We start from the raw sequence: 17557 nt of genomic DNA on the forward strand, positions 1-17557 counted from the left end.
GTATGTATTTATTTGTGGAGGGAATTGCCTCCCCTTGTATTTTGCAGGCTCATGCTCCCATTGACATTCCTGAGATCTGGAGTGTAGAATGGATTTCTTAGACCCTGATTCTGCAAGATGGTCCCTGCAGGTATACCCACTACCTTCAATGGGTCTCTGCACTAACGCAGGGCTCCATCCATGGAGCAATTGGGCCCCTAGGCTGTAAACATTTTGAGGGAGGAACTGTGATTATCTGTGCGTGTGGACAGCACCATGTGTGTGTGTGATGTTCCCCTCTGTTGTCTGAACTGGTGATCTGCTAGGTCACACCGATCCTTGACTCTGGGAGCCAGCCTTGCTCTGCTCTGCTGTGAGAACCCCCACTCGTGGGCTGTTCACACAGAGCCTCTGGCGTGTAAGTTGACCCCAGCTACTTGCAACCGAATGACACTAGCCAATATCTCCGGTTCCAGACACAACCCTAGGAACCTCCATCTTGCAGTGTTCAGTTATGCCTGCTGGAAGCTGCAATCTTATATGAGTTCATCAATTTAACAAAGAAATCGATAAGTACCAGGCTTGTTATCCCAAGGGGAGCCTCTGACACACTTCAAACCAAACACACTGCTTCAGGTAGAATAAACAAACAAATTAACTATAAAGATAGATGTTATGCTCTGACTTATAATCACTTAAGTCAGATTTGGTCAAATGAAATAAAAGCAAAAAGCATTCTAAGCTGATCTCAACACTTTCAATGTCCTTACAATCTTAGATGCTTCTCACCACAGGCTGGCTGCTCTTCAGCCAGGCTCTCCCCTTCGATCAGAGCTTCAGTTGCTTGCTGCTGGTGGTGTCTGTAGATGAAGGAGGAAGAGCATGGCAAACGTCTCCCTTTTATCATGTCCTTTCCTCCCCCTCAGAGTCAGGTGAGCATTACTGAGTCCCTCCAAGCAAGGTTAAGTAATTCCCCTATGGGAATGGTGTGGCCTCATGGAGGTGAGTCATTGCATTGTAGCTCCTTTGCTGGACAATGGCTGTTGATGGGTTGTTTGACATGGCGTTGGTTACTTTCCTTGCTGTTGCCTCTTGGGAGCTAATATCTGGCTGATTTCCCCAACTTATAGCATGTTTTAGTGACAACCATACTACAGAGTTCTCATAACTTCATATGAATTAATGATATCAGGGCCGGCCCACAACATTTTGGCACTTGAGGCGGGGAACTCAAATGATGCCCCCATGACCCCTCGCTTGGGCCAAAACTTTGAAAGTTCTCAATTCTGCCTTCTTCTTGTTCTACTCCTTTCATAGTACTGCTCTGCTACTTACCCCAATAAAGGAGAACTAACAACTTAAAATGCCTTGTTCAAAAATTTTAAGTAACACATTTGCTGTTCAGGCGTTTGAAAGTTAACTTTTCTTGTCTGCATAGTAAACACTGGCATTTTTATCTGTTTGAATAATCAAAGTGGTGCTTTCCATGCCTTCTTGGTTGCAAAGATTTGAACTGCTTCCTGCTGAAGGTCCACAGTCTGGGTCAGCTCATGCTCTACTGAGATGGTTACAAGGCCAACCAGCCTCTCCTGTGTCATTGTGGATCGTAGATGTGTTTTTATTAACTTCAGCTTGGAGAAGCTGCGTTCTCCACTGCCAGCTGTTACAGGAAGTGTTAGAAGTATGCGCAGGGCAACAAAAGCTTTTGGAAAGAGGGTGGTCATCTTATTTGTGCACATATATTCCAGAACAGCCTTTGGAGTTGATCCTGCTGAAATGTATCTTGAAAGGGCTTTCAGTTCATTACCTAAATCACTCACATCAATATCGCGCATGTCATCATGTGTCACTGTCTCTAGTGCCCTGCATTGCTGGTGTAGGTCTTCTTCAGGTACAGTGAGGAGTTCTGGAATATCTTACAACATCCCAAATATGCTGTTGTGTTCCTTGAGCTGCATGAAACATGCTTCAACTGACTGTATTGCACAATCTAGCACCTGGTTAAAGAATTCAACTTTGAATTGTTGCTTGGGGTCTCTTATGGGATTATCCAGTGCCTCGTAATCAATATGTCATCTTCTTCGGTGACTCTTGTAGACTTGAATGGGTGGGAAAATAGCTTCAGTGTGAAGTTCCTCTGCCAACTTCTGTGCACTTTTCAGAACGTTTTGAAATACCTCATCTGACTGGTAAGACTGTAGGTATGACTTTGCTTTGTCCAGTTGTTCCATTACTCCAGATATATCAAGGTCAATACCTTGGAGTCTCTTGCTTACAACATTTACTTCAAATAGTATGTCATGCCACAACACTAAGCCACACAGAAATTTGAAGTTATGTATGTTTCTGGTGATTCCATTTCCCAATGCCACTGTTCTCCCACAAACAGTTCCTGTCATAGCATTATCCTCCATAAGGGCAACTATGGCATCATCTATCTTCCCAATTTGCTGTGTGATAGACTTTATCGCCTCCACTTGACTTTCCCATCATGTGGCACTCAATGGTTTCAGTGTCAGAGAGGATGTGCCCAGATGTTGCTTCAAAATTTGCCATCGATGAGTTGATGTAGAAAAAAATACAAAGATGCTTTGAATTACATTAAAAATTTCAGCAGCCTCACTAGAAGCTGATGCTGCATCACTGACCACCAAGTTCAATGAATGAGAACTGTATGGGACAAAAAAAGCTTGAAGGTTTAACTCTGGGATCCATGTCTGCACTCCTCTGTTCTTTCCTCTCATGTTGGCACCATTATCGTAGCCCTGACATCTCATGTCAGCTATCACAATTCCCGTATCTTCCAGCTTTTCAAGAAGCACATTTGTCATACCAGCTCCTGTAGTATCAGTGTCAATAAATTCTAGAAAATGCTCTGACAGTCACAATTGCAGGGACATTTTCACTAGGTTCTGTTACAAAACGCACCAATAAAGTCATTTGTTGCGTATGGCTGATGTCAGGAGTGCAGTCCAGAATAACAGAGTAATATCTTGCTGACTTCAGATCTGCAACAATCTTCTGTTTGACTTTTGTTGCCAGTAACTGTATGATCTCATTTTGAATTGTTTTTCCAACGTAGTGGTGTGTGTACATTTCTTGGGGGGTGACTCTTCTTAGGTGCTGGAATACAGCATCAAACTCAGCCATCAGCTCCACAATTTTAAGGAAGTTTCCATTGTTTGGCACATAGAGCTTATCTGAAGTGCCATGCAGTGCTAGGTTTTGGGTAGCAAGCACTCTCACAATGGCAATGAGCCTTTTCAGAACATTTTGCCAGTAAAGAGACTCTGATGCAATTGTCTCTTGATGCTGATCATCTTTGGTGGCCTTTAACCTTTAGTCTCATCTCAAGCTCTTTCCACCTATGGAATGCTCTCTGGTGATTTGCTGCCTTCTCATGGCATGACACATTTCTAGCCAGATTTTTCCAGTCCTTTGTTCCTGTAGAACCCAATGTGGCTGGAACATTAGACTGGAAGAATCTGCAACAAAAACAGGATGCAGCTTCTGGGTTTTTGAGTACATAAGCCATGGCCTCTCCACTTTGTCACCATTGGGGATTTCACGCTAGTAATGTGTTGGATGGAAACTTCTATTTTCATTGTCTTTGGGGAACATGAAGTTTTTCACTTGCTGTGGCCCATGCACTACAAGGAAGTCCCTCAGGCTACTGCTCAAGTGGGTCCACAGTTCTGGATCATCTAGACTTAAGGAACTAAGCTCAGCAGCAGCTGTTTCTTGCGCTTCCACCACACTCTTCTCTGATCTACACTTTTCTTCAGGAATGTGCATGGTTACATCCATTTAAGATGGAGATATGGATGCTGCAGTAGCTGCCAGGTCACCTGCACTCTGACTAACTGGAAGATCAGGCATCTCCTCACCACTCACATCCTCACTGGGGCCGGAAGGCTCACCGTGAACATTTGTGTCTATGTACCTCAGGAGAGCTCCCTCCTGCTTGGATAGAAAAGCTTCCTTTGCTTGCTTTCTTTTTCTGAATGCTGCCCCAGAGGGGCGTTTTCTTCTTTCATGCATTACTGCTGTTCTGTGCCAGCTACAGTGGCTCTCAACACTCAAGTGAAGGGGACAAATAAGCAGGCTGGTAGCAGGGCCTGGATGAAGGAAGATATCAACGTCTTAAGGGCCTAACTGGCTCCTACTACTTCAGCTGACTGCCTGTTCTCCTCAAGTGGGTTCAGGGAAGCAGCAAAAAAAGGAAGCTCCCTAATTTCAGAGTAGCAGCCATGTTAGTCTGTATCTGCAAAAAGAATGAGGAGTACTTGTGGCACCTTAGAGACTAACAAATTTATTTGAGCATAAGCTTTTGTGAGCTCACTTCATCGGATGCTTATGCTCAAAGGAGGCTCCTCCTCCTCTCTCTCCCCCTGCAGCTCCTGCTGCTTTCTGTTATTCCCTCTCACCTTTTCTCCTGCCTGCCTGTTACGTCTCTTGTGCCCTTCTTCCTCCAGCCCAGCACTTCACCATCTCTGTGCAGCTAGAGCAGCGAGAATACATATGCCCCAGCAGCAGATACAATTGTCTACACTCTGGGTTCTAGTGGCGTCCCTCCCTCAGTCTGACACCTGAGGCAACCACCTCAGTTCGCCTCATGGTAAGGCCAGTCCTGAATGATACACATATACGGATAGAGAAATGACTTTCAGCAGATCATAATATTTCCCCTGATACCTTACAAGGCATGCTTTATATGTAAGATCAAGATTGTATGAAAATGAGGAATATGGGGGTTACAGCACGCTCCCCCAAGGTACAGAATGTCACAGTGTGCCACTGGAATAGAAATAATACTCATGCAGGGTTTGCCACTAGCTTTAATTGGGACAAAATCAGACCCCTTACACACAAAGGCATCTGATTCTCTAAAGCTTTATAATTTGTATAGCTAGTTATACCTGGGAAAAATGAATGTAAAAAAACCCTACCAAACTAGTCTGGCAGCATTTTACACAGGTGTAAATGACTACACTAAGTGCTCTTCTCTTTTACCTCGATAGACTGGTGCTAACATGCTGTTCCTGAGATACTTCACATTGTCTTTTAGTCTTGGTGCCCATGAATCCAAGAAATGTCACTGCTTGATGCTGCCACAAATAGGTAAATAAAATAGCAAATATTTCTAAGCAAGAAACATGCTTTAGGTATGGGCCAGATCCAGGTCCCTTTGACAGTAATAGCAGTTTTGCCATTGGCTTCAATGGGAGCAGTACCGCAAAATAATCTGCACCAATTGGTAACTCTTGAATGAATATGCTGTACATGCTTGTTTTATCTCATATTGAATAAAATTCACCCTCTGCCTATGCATTGCACAAATCTCACTTAAACGCTGTACTGGTGTCATAATTGCGATTTAAATCGTACCTAGGCCTAGTTCTGCCCCACCTTCACTGAGGTGAATTTCTCCCCACTGTGACTGCACAAGCTTCCTAGTAAATGGGAATCGCCCAGTTTAGTCACCATTTTAAATTTTGAAGCCAAGGATTTTTAAGGTCACAAATGTGGTAGTTACCTACATTCCTGCTTATTAATATAGAGTTTGATATTGTTATCACAAACACATTATTACCACTATTATTATGGGCCCACACACACACACAAGAGGGCTACCTTAGGATGCATCTTTGTCTTGGCTTCCCTAAAACCATCAGGCTGACTCTCTGCACATTATGCTGGGGCAGGGTTTAATAGTTGGTGAACATATTCTGTTTTTTAGTTCAGCCCCTCTAGTCTTGAGAGACACGACAGACCCTCTGTTTGCCTCTGGCAGGTATAATCTGCACGGATTTCTGTGCAGGGCAGCCAAAATATAGTTCAAAATAGCCACAAGAGCATAATAAACTTGTGTTTATTTGGGGGCATAAATCCAGACATGAGCAGGAATTTGGTCCTCTGTATATAAACTGAAGTCTGAGACAGTACAACAAACAGATGAAGCTGAATATGGGATTAAATAATTGACACCATACTGGGATGTCATAGTCAAGAATATTTAAATAATAACAAAAGGTTTAGCATAATTCTGGATTTTTTAAAATTTGGACTATACCACAACAACAGTTCACATAAAATACCACAGAGAACAAAGCATATAATCTCTCAATATGGTATTAATTTGTGGGTGACAAATGATGATTTACTTGTATGGTAGGATCAGGGCCCTGCTTGTGTTAGGCACTGTACACACATATAACAAAAGGGCAGACCCTGTTCCAAAGAGCTTATAATCTATTAGCCATTTGGCAGTTTGCAAGTGTAATATCAAAATAGCTAATACAAAATTGTGGGCAAGTGTTAAAATACCAACTACTATCCTATCTTGCAAAAACCACAACAGGAAAGACAATGCGACTGCTATTTCTAGATCTAGCTAAATAAACCACCATAACGGTCTTTAATTTTTATTTTTTTTTGTAAATCACATTTATATGATTTAACCCCCCCCCATGTTTGAAGAACATTATGAAGATTGAAGGTAAGCATCTGAAAGGTAGGAAAGGCCAAATGGAAGGTTGTCTGTGTCTCCTGCAGTCAGAGGCCCTGAGCATACACCTTACGTTTTCAGAGTAGCCGCCCTGTTAGTCTGTATCCGCAAAAAGAAAAGGAGTACTTGTGGCACCTTGGAGACTAACAAATTTATTTGAGCATAAGCTTTCGTGAGCTACAGCTCACTTCACTGGATGCATTCAGTGGAAAATACAATGGGGAGATTTTATGTACACAGAGAACATGAAACAATGGGTGTTACCATACAAACTGTAAGGAGAAAAGAAAAGGATTCAGAGTAACAGCCATGTTAGTCTGTATTCGCAAAAAGAAAAGGAGTACTTGTGGCACCTTAGAGACTAACCAATTTATTTGAGCATGAGCTTTCGTGAGCTACAGCTCACTTCATCGGATGCATACTGTGGAAACTGCAGAAGACATTATATACACAGAGACCATGAAACAATACCTCCTCCCACCCCACTCTCCTGCTGGTAATAGCTTATCTAAAGTGTTCATCAAGTTGGGCCATTTCCAGCACAAATCCAGGTTTTCTCACCCTCTGTCCGCCCCCGCCCCACACAAACTCACTCTCCTGCTGGTAATAGCCCATCCAAAGTGACCATTCTCTTTAAAATGTGTATGATAATCAAAGTGGGCCATTTCCAGCACAAATCCAGGTTTTCTCACCCCCTCACCCCCCTCCAAAAACCACACACACAAACTCACTCTCCTGCTGGTAATAGCTCATCCAAAGCAACAGCTCTCCCTACAATGTGAGAGTGATCAGGTAATGTGAGCTACTACCAGGGGGGGGGGGGGGACCTTTTGTAGTGATAATCAAGGTGGGCCATTTCCAGCAGTTGACGAGAAGGCGTAGGGAACAGTTGGGGGGGGGGGGGAAGGGAGATAAACACCGGGAAATAGAAAAGGAGGACTTGTGGCACCTTAGAGATGAACCAATTTATTTGAGCATGAGCCTTCCTGAGCTACAGCTCACTTCATCGGATGCAATGGAAATAGTTTTACTTTGCGTAATGCCACATCCACTCCCAGTCTTTATTCAAGCCTAATGTAATGGAGTCCAGTTTGCAAATTAATTCCAACTTAGCAGCTTCTGGTTGGAGTCCGTTTTTGAAGTTTTTCTGTCGCAGTCTTGAATGACAGGAGCACCGACGCTCCTGCTGGCTGCAGGCAGTGCCCAGACGCCAGAGGCCTCAGGGCAGGAATGGGAGCTGGGCCGTGAAGCGGCTCCTTGTCTCTAGCTGCAGCGTGACGGATCTATGTGTGCGTGAGGGGAAAAGTCCCCCCGGGGGAGAGCTCGGGCCTGCCCGGAGAAGGCTGGCTCCGGAAATGACAAGGCGCCGCGCACAGCACGCGTGGCCCTGGGTGAAAAGAAGCAGCGAGCGCTCGGCTACCTGTAGCCCAGCCGAGCTCCCCGCCCCGTCCTCTCCACCCGAGCGCTGCCCCGGCGCAGGCGGGGCTTCAGGCGGGAAGGGGCCGGGCTGCGCGGGGTCGCCGGGTTGGCCCATGGAGGCGGCGCGGGCGCTGTTTGCTTGGGTAGGTCGGTGCCTCCAGGGCAGGCGCCCTGAGCGGAGGAGGGGAGGCTACTGCCGGGGGCTGCTTTGCTGCCTGTGCAGGGAAAAGGGAGAGACGAAACAGAGGCCGGGGAGGTATTTTCCTCCCATTCTCTCTCACCCCCCGGCCCTTGTACCTGCCCCAGCAATTTCCCCTTCCCTAAAACAAAATTATGGCTCCTTTGCAAGAGCAAAGACCGACCCCCGCACCAGTAGGAGCCGGACTGTAGCCCTCTGTGCCTGCAGGGGGCTGCGTGCTGTGCCGCGTGCAGATGCCCCTTGGCCGTGATTTCTGGAGCCTTTTGCCGGCGGGATGACGGGTCCCCCTCACGAAGCCCCAGGCGTGGCCCTCACAGGCCGGGGTGGGACCCCTGCACCATTCGTTCGAGTCGGGGGCTGTGGTGGAGAGGGGGCTGTGGTGGAGAGGGGGCTAGCCGCGCACCCAGGGCTGGGGAAAACTGCGAACTTTCCAGGAGTCCTTTGAGCTGCCCCTGTCTTGCATAAAGACAGGTTTCAGAGTAGCAGCCCTGTTAGTCTGTATTCGCAACAGGAAACGGAGGACTTGTGGCACCTTAGAGACTAACCAATTTATTTGAGCGCAAGCTTTTGTGAGCTACGTCCGATGAAGCTTATGCTCAAATAAATTGGTTAGTCTCTAAGGTGCCACAAGTACTTCTTTTTGTCTTGCATAAAGTAGACTGAGCAGATTGCAGCCACTGTTGTGTTTAATATAGAGCAGTGGTTCCCAAACTTTAACAGCCTGCGAACCCCTTTCACTAAATTGTGAAATCTCATGAACCCCCTCCTAAAAATGTTCCAGGGGTTTAAGTTTAAATTTTCTCTGCACTCCATGGGGCTTCTGCTGCTGGACCCTGTTGACTGACTCGGTCAACTGAGCTCGGGCTGCAGGTCCCGCTGACCGCCGGGGTTTGGGCTGCCAGCCCCAACTGCCCGGCCCCGCTCTCGCTGGGGTTCGGGCGGCCGGCTCCCCCACTCACAGGGGCAGGGCTCAGGCTGCCAGCCCCAACTGCCCTTCCCCACTCTCCCTGGGGCTCGGGCTGTCTGCCCTGCAACCAGGTCCCACCTGCTGCCTCCAATGGCTGGGGACCTCTGGCCACCATTCATGAAATTTTTCTGGCGAACCCCCTGTAACGTTTTGCAAACCTCCGGGGGTTCACGATCCCCAGTTTGGGAACCACTGATCTAGAGAGATTATGCAAGAAGATTACAGGGCATAGCGTGGACACAGCCTGCCACTCCTTGTGCATGGGCAGGCTGCTGCCCAAGTGAAATCAGTGGGGCTCACTGGTGCTGAAACTGTTTTTGCAGTAGGGGTGCTGAAGGCAGAAACCATGTATTTGGGGGGTTGTTACTACTTCAAGCCAGTGGGTGCAGCAGCACCCCTAGTTCCAGCCCCTATGATAGGGCTCCTTGCAAGGACAGCAGTTCACCCGTGTGCACAATTGCAGGGTCAAGGCCTAGATTTATAACAAGTGGGAACATTGCACACTGGGTCCAGTGGTCTCCTCAGGCTGCCTGCATTAAATGTGAGTATGGCTATGCGTTGCATTGTTGAACTCTGTGGGTTTGCCTTTGCGACTCCTGATGCAATTCTAGGGCACACATTATGGGCATTGCCATTTGTACGGTTGAGTGCTAGCAAAACATCCCCTTATACAAACATACCACACTGAATAAAAGTGCTAAAAATAAATAGTAAAAGGCTGTAATGGTTGTATTAAGTTCTCTGTTTCTGAAGCTACCTTGTTAATCTTCGCATAGAACAGATTGTGTGCTTCTATGCTTCCTTTTTAATGTTTATCTTTGTGATCCTCCCTTTTCTGATCCCATCTGAAAAAGTTCAGAAATAAAATATATTTTCTGAAAGATTCTATATTATGCCTTCCCTGCCCCCCCCCCCAGCAGTCAGAATTTCAGCAGCTGTGTGTATTTTGAGAACTGCTACTGTCCAAAGTTTTTGAAAAGAAATCCTTCCTAGGAGTTTGAGAGAGGAGTTTGCTCTGGCAAGTGTGCGGTCTTATGCCACCAGTGTCTGCAGAATTTAAGCTTTTATTTAAAAAAGACATCAAATTTCTGTTTCTTATTGTTGTGAAGATCACTGTATAAATGTAAGCTGAATGTGATGTCTGCCGGAGACTGCTGACACTCCTATGCCAGCTCTGCTACTTTATAGCTTTGCTAAGCATTAACAGAGTGAAATTAACCAACTCAAGGCCAAATTGGGGTTGCTGCTCAGAACCACAGTTGCCAACTTTTACGTGGTAAGTAAGCACCCTGACTTTCACAATAAGCCAAAAAAATCAAGCTAATCCCATTTCAAAACAAGGCCAAAACAAGCCAATCCCTAAGAACCCCAACGCTCTATGTGACTAGATCCACCATGGGTGCAGTCTGGGACTGGGGTGGGCCCGCCGTGCACCCCAACTCTCTCCCCCCTTTGCCCCCACTTGCTGGGAGCTGATAAAAAAAAAAAAAGAAACAACAAGCCACAAGCCAAAAACTAGCTAACAAGTGACTCACAAGCCAGTTAAGCCAAAAACAAGCCCAATTTCTGTGTTTTTTTTTTTTTCATGGATTTGGCATGTCTGTTCAGAACCCTATTTAAAGGTTTCTGGGAATGGACACCTGAAAATGTACTCTCTCCAGTGCATCGTTGCAATGTGTCATATGATAATAGTCACCTGGTGGTATCCAACAAAAATAATCCATTAGTAGCGGATTGTGCCTTTGGCCTTTACACCGTGGAAGAGGGAGCCAATGGGCTATGCATGCCACAACCCATTTGCAAAAAGATGATAGCTGCTGATTGTCAGTCTGCATTCTGCTCAAATATCTGCATGGTTCGTGGACACCAATTCCTCTGAAAGTTTCCCCCTTTGAAGTCAAGAGGAGTTTTGCCATTGACTTCAATGGGACCAGGATTTCAGCTGTGGTGCATAAAGGGACAGCGGAGGCATGGTGTGGATAGCTATAGTTGGCCCTACCTGCTCCGATACTCATCCACAAACTCTGGTGTGCAGTAGCCATATTGGTCAAAAATAGTCATCATACAAATTTGCAAGAGTAAGTGGAGATATGCACCTCAGGCAACTGGAAACCTTTCCCCCCCATTCTGAAGGCTGCTAACTGCCAAAGGTATCCATCTTCTCTCTTCCTACCATCTCACCTTGCCCTTTTATTTTCATCATCTAATTGTGCTATACTCTTTGCAGTGTGTATATGAGTTTCCTTCCAAGAAGAGTTGTGCAATTAGTGAGCAGTGATAAATCCCCAAACCATCTGATATTATATGTACTATTTATAATGGAGTGATTAACACCAATTTCTAGCTTCCTGTTGAGCTGGAATCTTGAAATGTAATGCACACATTCATTGTAGGCCATGGAGTGCAGCCCAAATCCCTAAAATGAACTTTGACCTCTCCATCCAAGTGCCCTTTTGTGATACAGTCTTAAAATTTGCTACATTAATTTCTTATTGATACCATCTCTCTTTAAGAGAGATCAGGTGCTCCATAACCTGTGTGGGAGAGAGAAGGAACCCAGATGAGGCAGGGGATTTGAGGTGGAAAAGGGCCAGTGAAAAATCATAATGATTAATTTCTGCTTGGGGGCAGTAATTTTGGGCTGAGGTCAACACCACCCAGGACCAGGTGTTTGCTAAAAATGTTGTGGAAGGCAAGGAAATGTGCTGTTGGCACTGATGTTGATAGCAGTCCATGAGTCTGGCTGATCTGACTATCAACTCATGCTGCTGAGAATCCTCAAAGACATTTTAAGACTTCCCATATTTTATTTTTGGTGATTACTTCGTGCTATTTATTTAGCTGGCTTGGTTTTAGCTTATAAATATACCAGTAGCTTTTCTTTATGCCCTGTCTGAGTTGAAAGAGCTGACTAATGAGAGACAAGTGTTTCCATTTCACCACTTCCAACTTCCAAATGAGACAGCATGTGCTTCTTACCTCATTGTGTGGGTATTATGCTGAGAGAGCATGTACATTAATGAAAACTTTGTGGAGGGCGGTTACATTTATTAGCATAATTACTGCATGCATAATTTTAACACTAACAAGCCTTACACATTCTTTAGTTGTAGGCACACTGGGCTAAATTCAGCACTGATATGTTTGAGGCACAATTCGATGAATAGCATCGTAGTTATGCTAGCATACATCAGTAGTGAATTTGGCTCAAAGTGCCTCAAATTATCTTGCCAAATTTTCTTAGTTAGCCAGGGATACATTTTATTTGTATAATTATAAAAAGGAATTTGAAAATATTCAACAGCTTTTCTGTGGAATATTTGACAAGCCCAGGGCTCCATAAAAAGAACACAGCTTATGCCATTTGTATCACTCTGTGGTTTGAGGGTTTGTATGATAAGGAAACAGATGCATGCAAAAAATAAGCAAATTTTGGCATAGAGAAATAGGATAGCTGTTTTTTAAAATAATCAGCCAGATGTTCACAGTCGGTCTCTGCTTAGGGACTTATTTGGTAAATTAGTGAGAGCGGTGGCCATTTATACTATGTATGGTATCACAGTGCAGACCATTCATAGTTTTCCTTATGGCAGTCCATGTTGTTTGAATGAGAAGCTGCACTGGAATTGATTTGACACTGCATGGTGGGAAGGATGGTTTAGTAATGGCTGGAGCACTGGACTGGGACTCAGGAGACCTAGATTCAGTTTCTGGCTTAGCCGCAGACTTGTCGTGTGATCTTGAGCAGATCACTTAATCTGTTTTTTGCCTCAGTTCTGCATTTGTAAAATGGGGATAATACTTTTTACCTGACAGGGATGATGTGAGACTAAAATTCAGGAAGGGGAGTGAGGCGCTCAGTAACTATGGTATTGAGGGCAACATAAGTACTTAATTGACTGCCCACAGCTTTATGGACTGCATCAGTGATGCTGACTGCCTTATTTTTCTGCATCTCAAGTTGTGAACTGAAACTTTCCCATGATTTAAAATGTAGTATAAACCTTGCTCAGCAGCTCTGAAAATCAGTCCCTATACTGTACAGTAAAACATTCTGCATTACCTACGATATTTCTCTAAAAACAGGCGTTCCCTTGCTTAAGATACATCATGGCAGATGTAGTGATTGCTGTGATAAATATGTATTCTGTATTGATCACAATTGCAAATATTTTTTATATGAGTGCTAGTTATGGAGAATCCTGCATTTGTATGCCAGCAGTTAGGCACTTCACATTTTTATATTCTTTAATACCTAGTAGTTTATTAATGCAGTCTCTTACACTTTTACATAGTAACTTTAATCCATATGTTTGTGGTTTATAACAGGTTGTATGTGTATCTGCTACAGTTTTACATGCATACTGTAGGCATTGCCATGCATCTTCTAAATATTATGCGCAATACAACAATTGCCACTTTGTCTCAATCCATTTGCTCACTCAGGCTTCTAGTTTACAGTGCAAATATTCTTAGGAAATTATAATCTGCTTCTAATAATATTTCGGGCTACAGTAGAGAAAAATTAAACTAATATATTTTAAAACCAGATGGGACCATCATGTAATTGAATGATGCAGGACATAGAATTTCACCAAATGATTCCTGCATCAGTTACGTAACTACTGTGAAAATATTGCATCTTGCAAATTTTAGTCTGAATTTGTGTAGCTTTACCTTCCAGCTATTGGATCGTGTTATGCCTTTGTCTGCTAGATTAAAGAACTTCTACTTCAGAAATATTGTCCCCATATATCAGAGTAGCAGCCGTGTTAGTCTGTATCCGTAAAAAGAAAAGGAGTAACCTTAGAGACTAACAAATTTATTAGAGCATAAGCTTTCGTGAACTACAGCTCACTTCATCGGATGCATGTAGATACTTACAGACTATGATCGAGTCACCTCTTAACCCTGTCTTGAATAAAGAAAATAGATCGATCGTTAGAGCCCTGGGCGGATACAAAATTTGTATCTGCATCTGATCTGCAATCGCAAACATGATATGAAGCAGATATCCGCAGATTTGCAGGGCTCTAGATATAAAATTTGGATCTGCATCCATCCGCGATCTGCAAACATGGTCTGTGGATATCCCCATCCACAGATACAAAGTGGATAGCTGCAGATTTGCAGGGCTCTATTGATCTTTAGTCTCTCACTGTAAATGCAGGTTTTCCAGACCTAAAATCCTTCTTGTACGTCTTTTCTGAACCCTTTTCAATTTGTCAACGTCCTTTTTAAAGAGTGGACAGCAGAACCGGACAGAATATTCCAGAATGGTCTCACAAATACTGTATGTACAGTGGTAATACCACCTCTTTACTCGTAATCAGTACTCCCCTCCTTTTTTTTTAAAATTTCCTCAACAAAATTCATGTAAGAGTGCAAGATTTAAAGATGGAGGTGCCAACAACCTTTGCAAAGTGCTTAAATGGACCTGCTGCTCTTTGAATAAAATACAGCTCTTAAACTGTATGATATTATACATGCAGTATTCATCTCTTTCAGCTTCACCGCAATCTTGTGAATTCTTAAGCGCTAGTGGATAAAATTGGCTGCTGTTTAATGGCAGAGGCATGTTGAACTGGCACTATCTGATGCCTGCTCAGTAATTTTTAAAGGGTTTGCATATAATGGGCCTAAGATCCAAGGTGTCTGTGTTCTAGGTTCTGCATAACAAAATACGGACAAGTTGAGTTTTTGCAAACCCTAAATAAACCCATTTCTAATTAAAGGCTAATAAATTGCTTTATCAATAAAGCTCTCTCATATTTTTATTTTTCTGTATGTGTTTAAAGGGTGCAAATAGCTATGGGCAGCTCGGCCTTGGTCATAAAGACGATGTGCTGTTGCCCCAGTCTCTGAAAGATTTTTCCTGCAAACATCAAAACATTAAGAGCATTGCTGGAGGAGGAGGACACTCTGCAGTTATTACTGGTAACAGACATTCACATGACATATGTAATGCAAGGGCTGGCATGTTTCTGAATGAGAAGCTTCTTGCTGGGCCTCTCCCAGCGCTGTGCTGCCACCTAAGTGTGGATTGCAGTTTCTAGCAAGTGCCAATCTGTAATTGCAAAGTGGAAAAGTTATTTGCTGCCAATGAATTGAATTGTTTTGAAGGGGAGTTATATTATTTCAGTTGCCTCTAATGGTCATTTTATGATTATGTGATAATTATTTCTTAGCCTGTTCTACCCGCTTAGTATGCAAGAGGGTTCATTACTTTGGGGGGAAGAGAGGATATTTCACTTTACCTTAAGTGGTGTCCAAACCCCTGATTGGAAAGTTCTACCATAAATAATGGCTGCTTAGGAAATAGGAAGGTTATGAAGGAGAAAGTGAATGGGATGAAAGACTTCCCTCTGAAACACTGAGGGGGAGCAATGTTAATGTTAGCATCATCTCTCTTGGCAGTCACATTCTCCATGGCTGTGTCTATACAATAAAGAAAAGTGTATTTTTAATTCGTTAAAGATATATAATTTTATCTTGAGAAGACAAGGCCTATGCATGCAGTGCTAATTTATCACAGGATCACAATGTGTGTATGATTCTATTTTGCCTGTGTTATGACTGTGACAGTGGTTTTATTTTGCAGGTGCAGGAGAACTCTTTGTATGTGGCCAAAACAAAGGAGGGCAATTGGGACTCAATCACACTGAGGATGTCCTGTGTTTTACTTCATGCACTGCACTGTCTAGTGTTTGTGTGATACAAGTTGCCTGTGGTTGGGATTTTACAATCATACTTACAGGTAAGTCCATCTCACTAATAATAATACCTACCTCTTATATAGTGCTTTCATCAGCATACCTGAAAGTGCTTTACAAAAGAAGTCAATATCATTATCTCCATTTTACAGATGGGGAAACTGAGACTCAGGGCAGTGTAATGGCTTGCCCAAGGTCACCCATCAGGCCAGGAGCAGAGCCAGGAATTGAATTCAGGTCTCCCAGTCCAGTGCTCTGTGCACTAGGCCATACTGTCTCCCACTAGGGCCTGGAGAAATATTATGACATACAGTAGAAGCACAGAGCTCTGTCGTACCATGGTCTATACAAAGCCTGAGTGCTCAGAGGTTTTATGCTATTTGCTTTGCAAGTGGAATTGCTGAATGTTCCGCACACTCACTCTTCAGTTATCTTTAGACCTTTACTGAATATGGTTTATAAGACTACAAGCCCTTGAGCTTTTGGAAAAGGGACCGTTCAGTTCTTTATATGCTGTGCTGTGGTATCTGGCATATAGTTCTTTTAACGATGTGTTATGGTATCTTGCTTATAACCATAAATGTACCCTAAGGTATAATGTTATGAGTTGCACTGCTCCAACAAGGCTGTATTACGTTGCAGGAAATGGCCAAGTTTTATCCTGTGGGTCTAACTCTTTTGGACAACTAGGAGTCCCTCAAACTTCAGGAGGATGCTTGATTCCACAAAAGATTGAGGTAAAGACTCAACAAAGTTGTCCTCTACAGATCTGGTCCTGTTTTCAGCGCCCCAGACAAAATCACTAAAATCAGTGGAAAGACTCCAATGGAGTTCAGTGAGTTTTGGATCAAGCCCTTGGACTCATTAAAGAGAAGAGAATTACTTGTGTGAATGATAAATAGCCAGGATTAGGCACTTTAAGAGAGTGAATACTATAGACATTAGAAAGTCAGCACTTTAGGAAGTTAAGGGTCTGTGTGGTGGTGTGTGTGTGTTTTAAATGAAGAAGGTGCCAACTTTTACTAGAGGAAAATGGTACATTTTGGAAAAGGACATAAAATTTCATCCACACACATTTTAATAGCCACGGTCAACCAAACAATGGGCCAAATCCTCAGATGTTGTAAACTGACTGAAGTCAAAGGAGTTATGTTGATTTTCCCCATCTGAGGCTCTGACTCAGGGCTTATAAGGTGTTAGAAATGTTTCAGTACACATTTGAGGAAAGAAGGAAAGGATTTCCACTGATCTTAAACTTTATTTAGTTTCTTAGGGCTTTATGTTTAAAAATTCAAAGGATCAAAGGAGAACTTGTTAAAAAACACAGCTGATTTCAATGCAATCAGCTGTGTTTTGGGATGCCTACTGTAGGAAAGGTTTTGTTCAGTTGAGTTCCTTCTGCTGGCACATGCTATATAAATGCCAATTCTTTGGTTTTGTGCTTCTTCATTTATAACTTAGCAGTGCAACATAATATGTGGAAAGATCTTTTAGCAAAGGTTGTAGAATCCATTCCTAAAATTTTATTTTTCATAAGAAAAATCAGTGTGAGAAATCAGCACTTTTGATCATCCCTACAATAAGAAACTAGTGTGTGTGCGGGGAAATTAAAATTTTATGGATTTTAGGTGCATGTTCTTTGACATTCTAAACAGCAGCTAAAAAAAGAATTTTAAACGAAGTGAAAAATACGTTAGTATTGTCCTCATTTAACCTCCAAACGTTTATCAAACCATATCAATTTCAAAAGAAATATGTTTGGAGATTAGGGA

The 17557-nt window shown here is 43.3% G+C and overlaps 1 protein-coding gene across 4 annotated transcripts in view; it reads left to right on the forward strand.

Moving 5' to 3' along the window:
• The first annotated feature begins 7827 nt into the window (after positions 1-7827).
• SERGEF (secretion regulating guanine nucleotide exchange factor) overlaps positions 7828-17557 on the forward strand; it is a 422577-nt gene continuing 412847 nt past the window's right edge. For all 4 annotated transcript variants that reach the window (XR_014711938.1, XM_084630056.1, XM_084630055.1 and 1 more), the window contains exons 1-4: positions 7828-8049; positions 14871-15009; positions 15674-15829; positions 16428-16522. Coding sequence is in view for 3 of the 4 variants with exons in the window: in XM_084630056.1 (XP_084486182.1) it covers positions 7843-8049; positions 14871-15009; positions 15674-15829; positions 16428-16522 (597 nt within the window). In the remaining variant the exon portion in view is untranslated. The remainder of the gene's footprint in view (positions 8050-14870; positions 15010-15673; positions 15830-16427; positions 16523-17557) is intronic.

This window comes from Lepidochelys olivacea, assembly GCF_965140295.1.
Source record: "Lepidochelys olivacea isolate rLepOli2 genome assembly, chromosome: 6".
Classification (NCBI taxonomy): domain Eukaryota; kingdom Metazoa; phylum Chordata; order Testudines; family Cheloniidae; genus Lepidochelys; species Lepidochelys olivacea.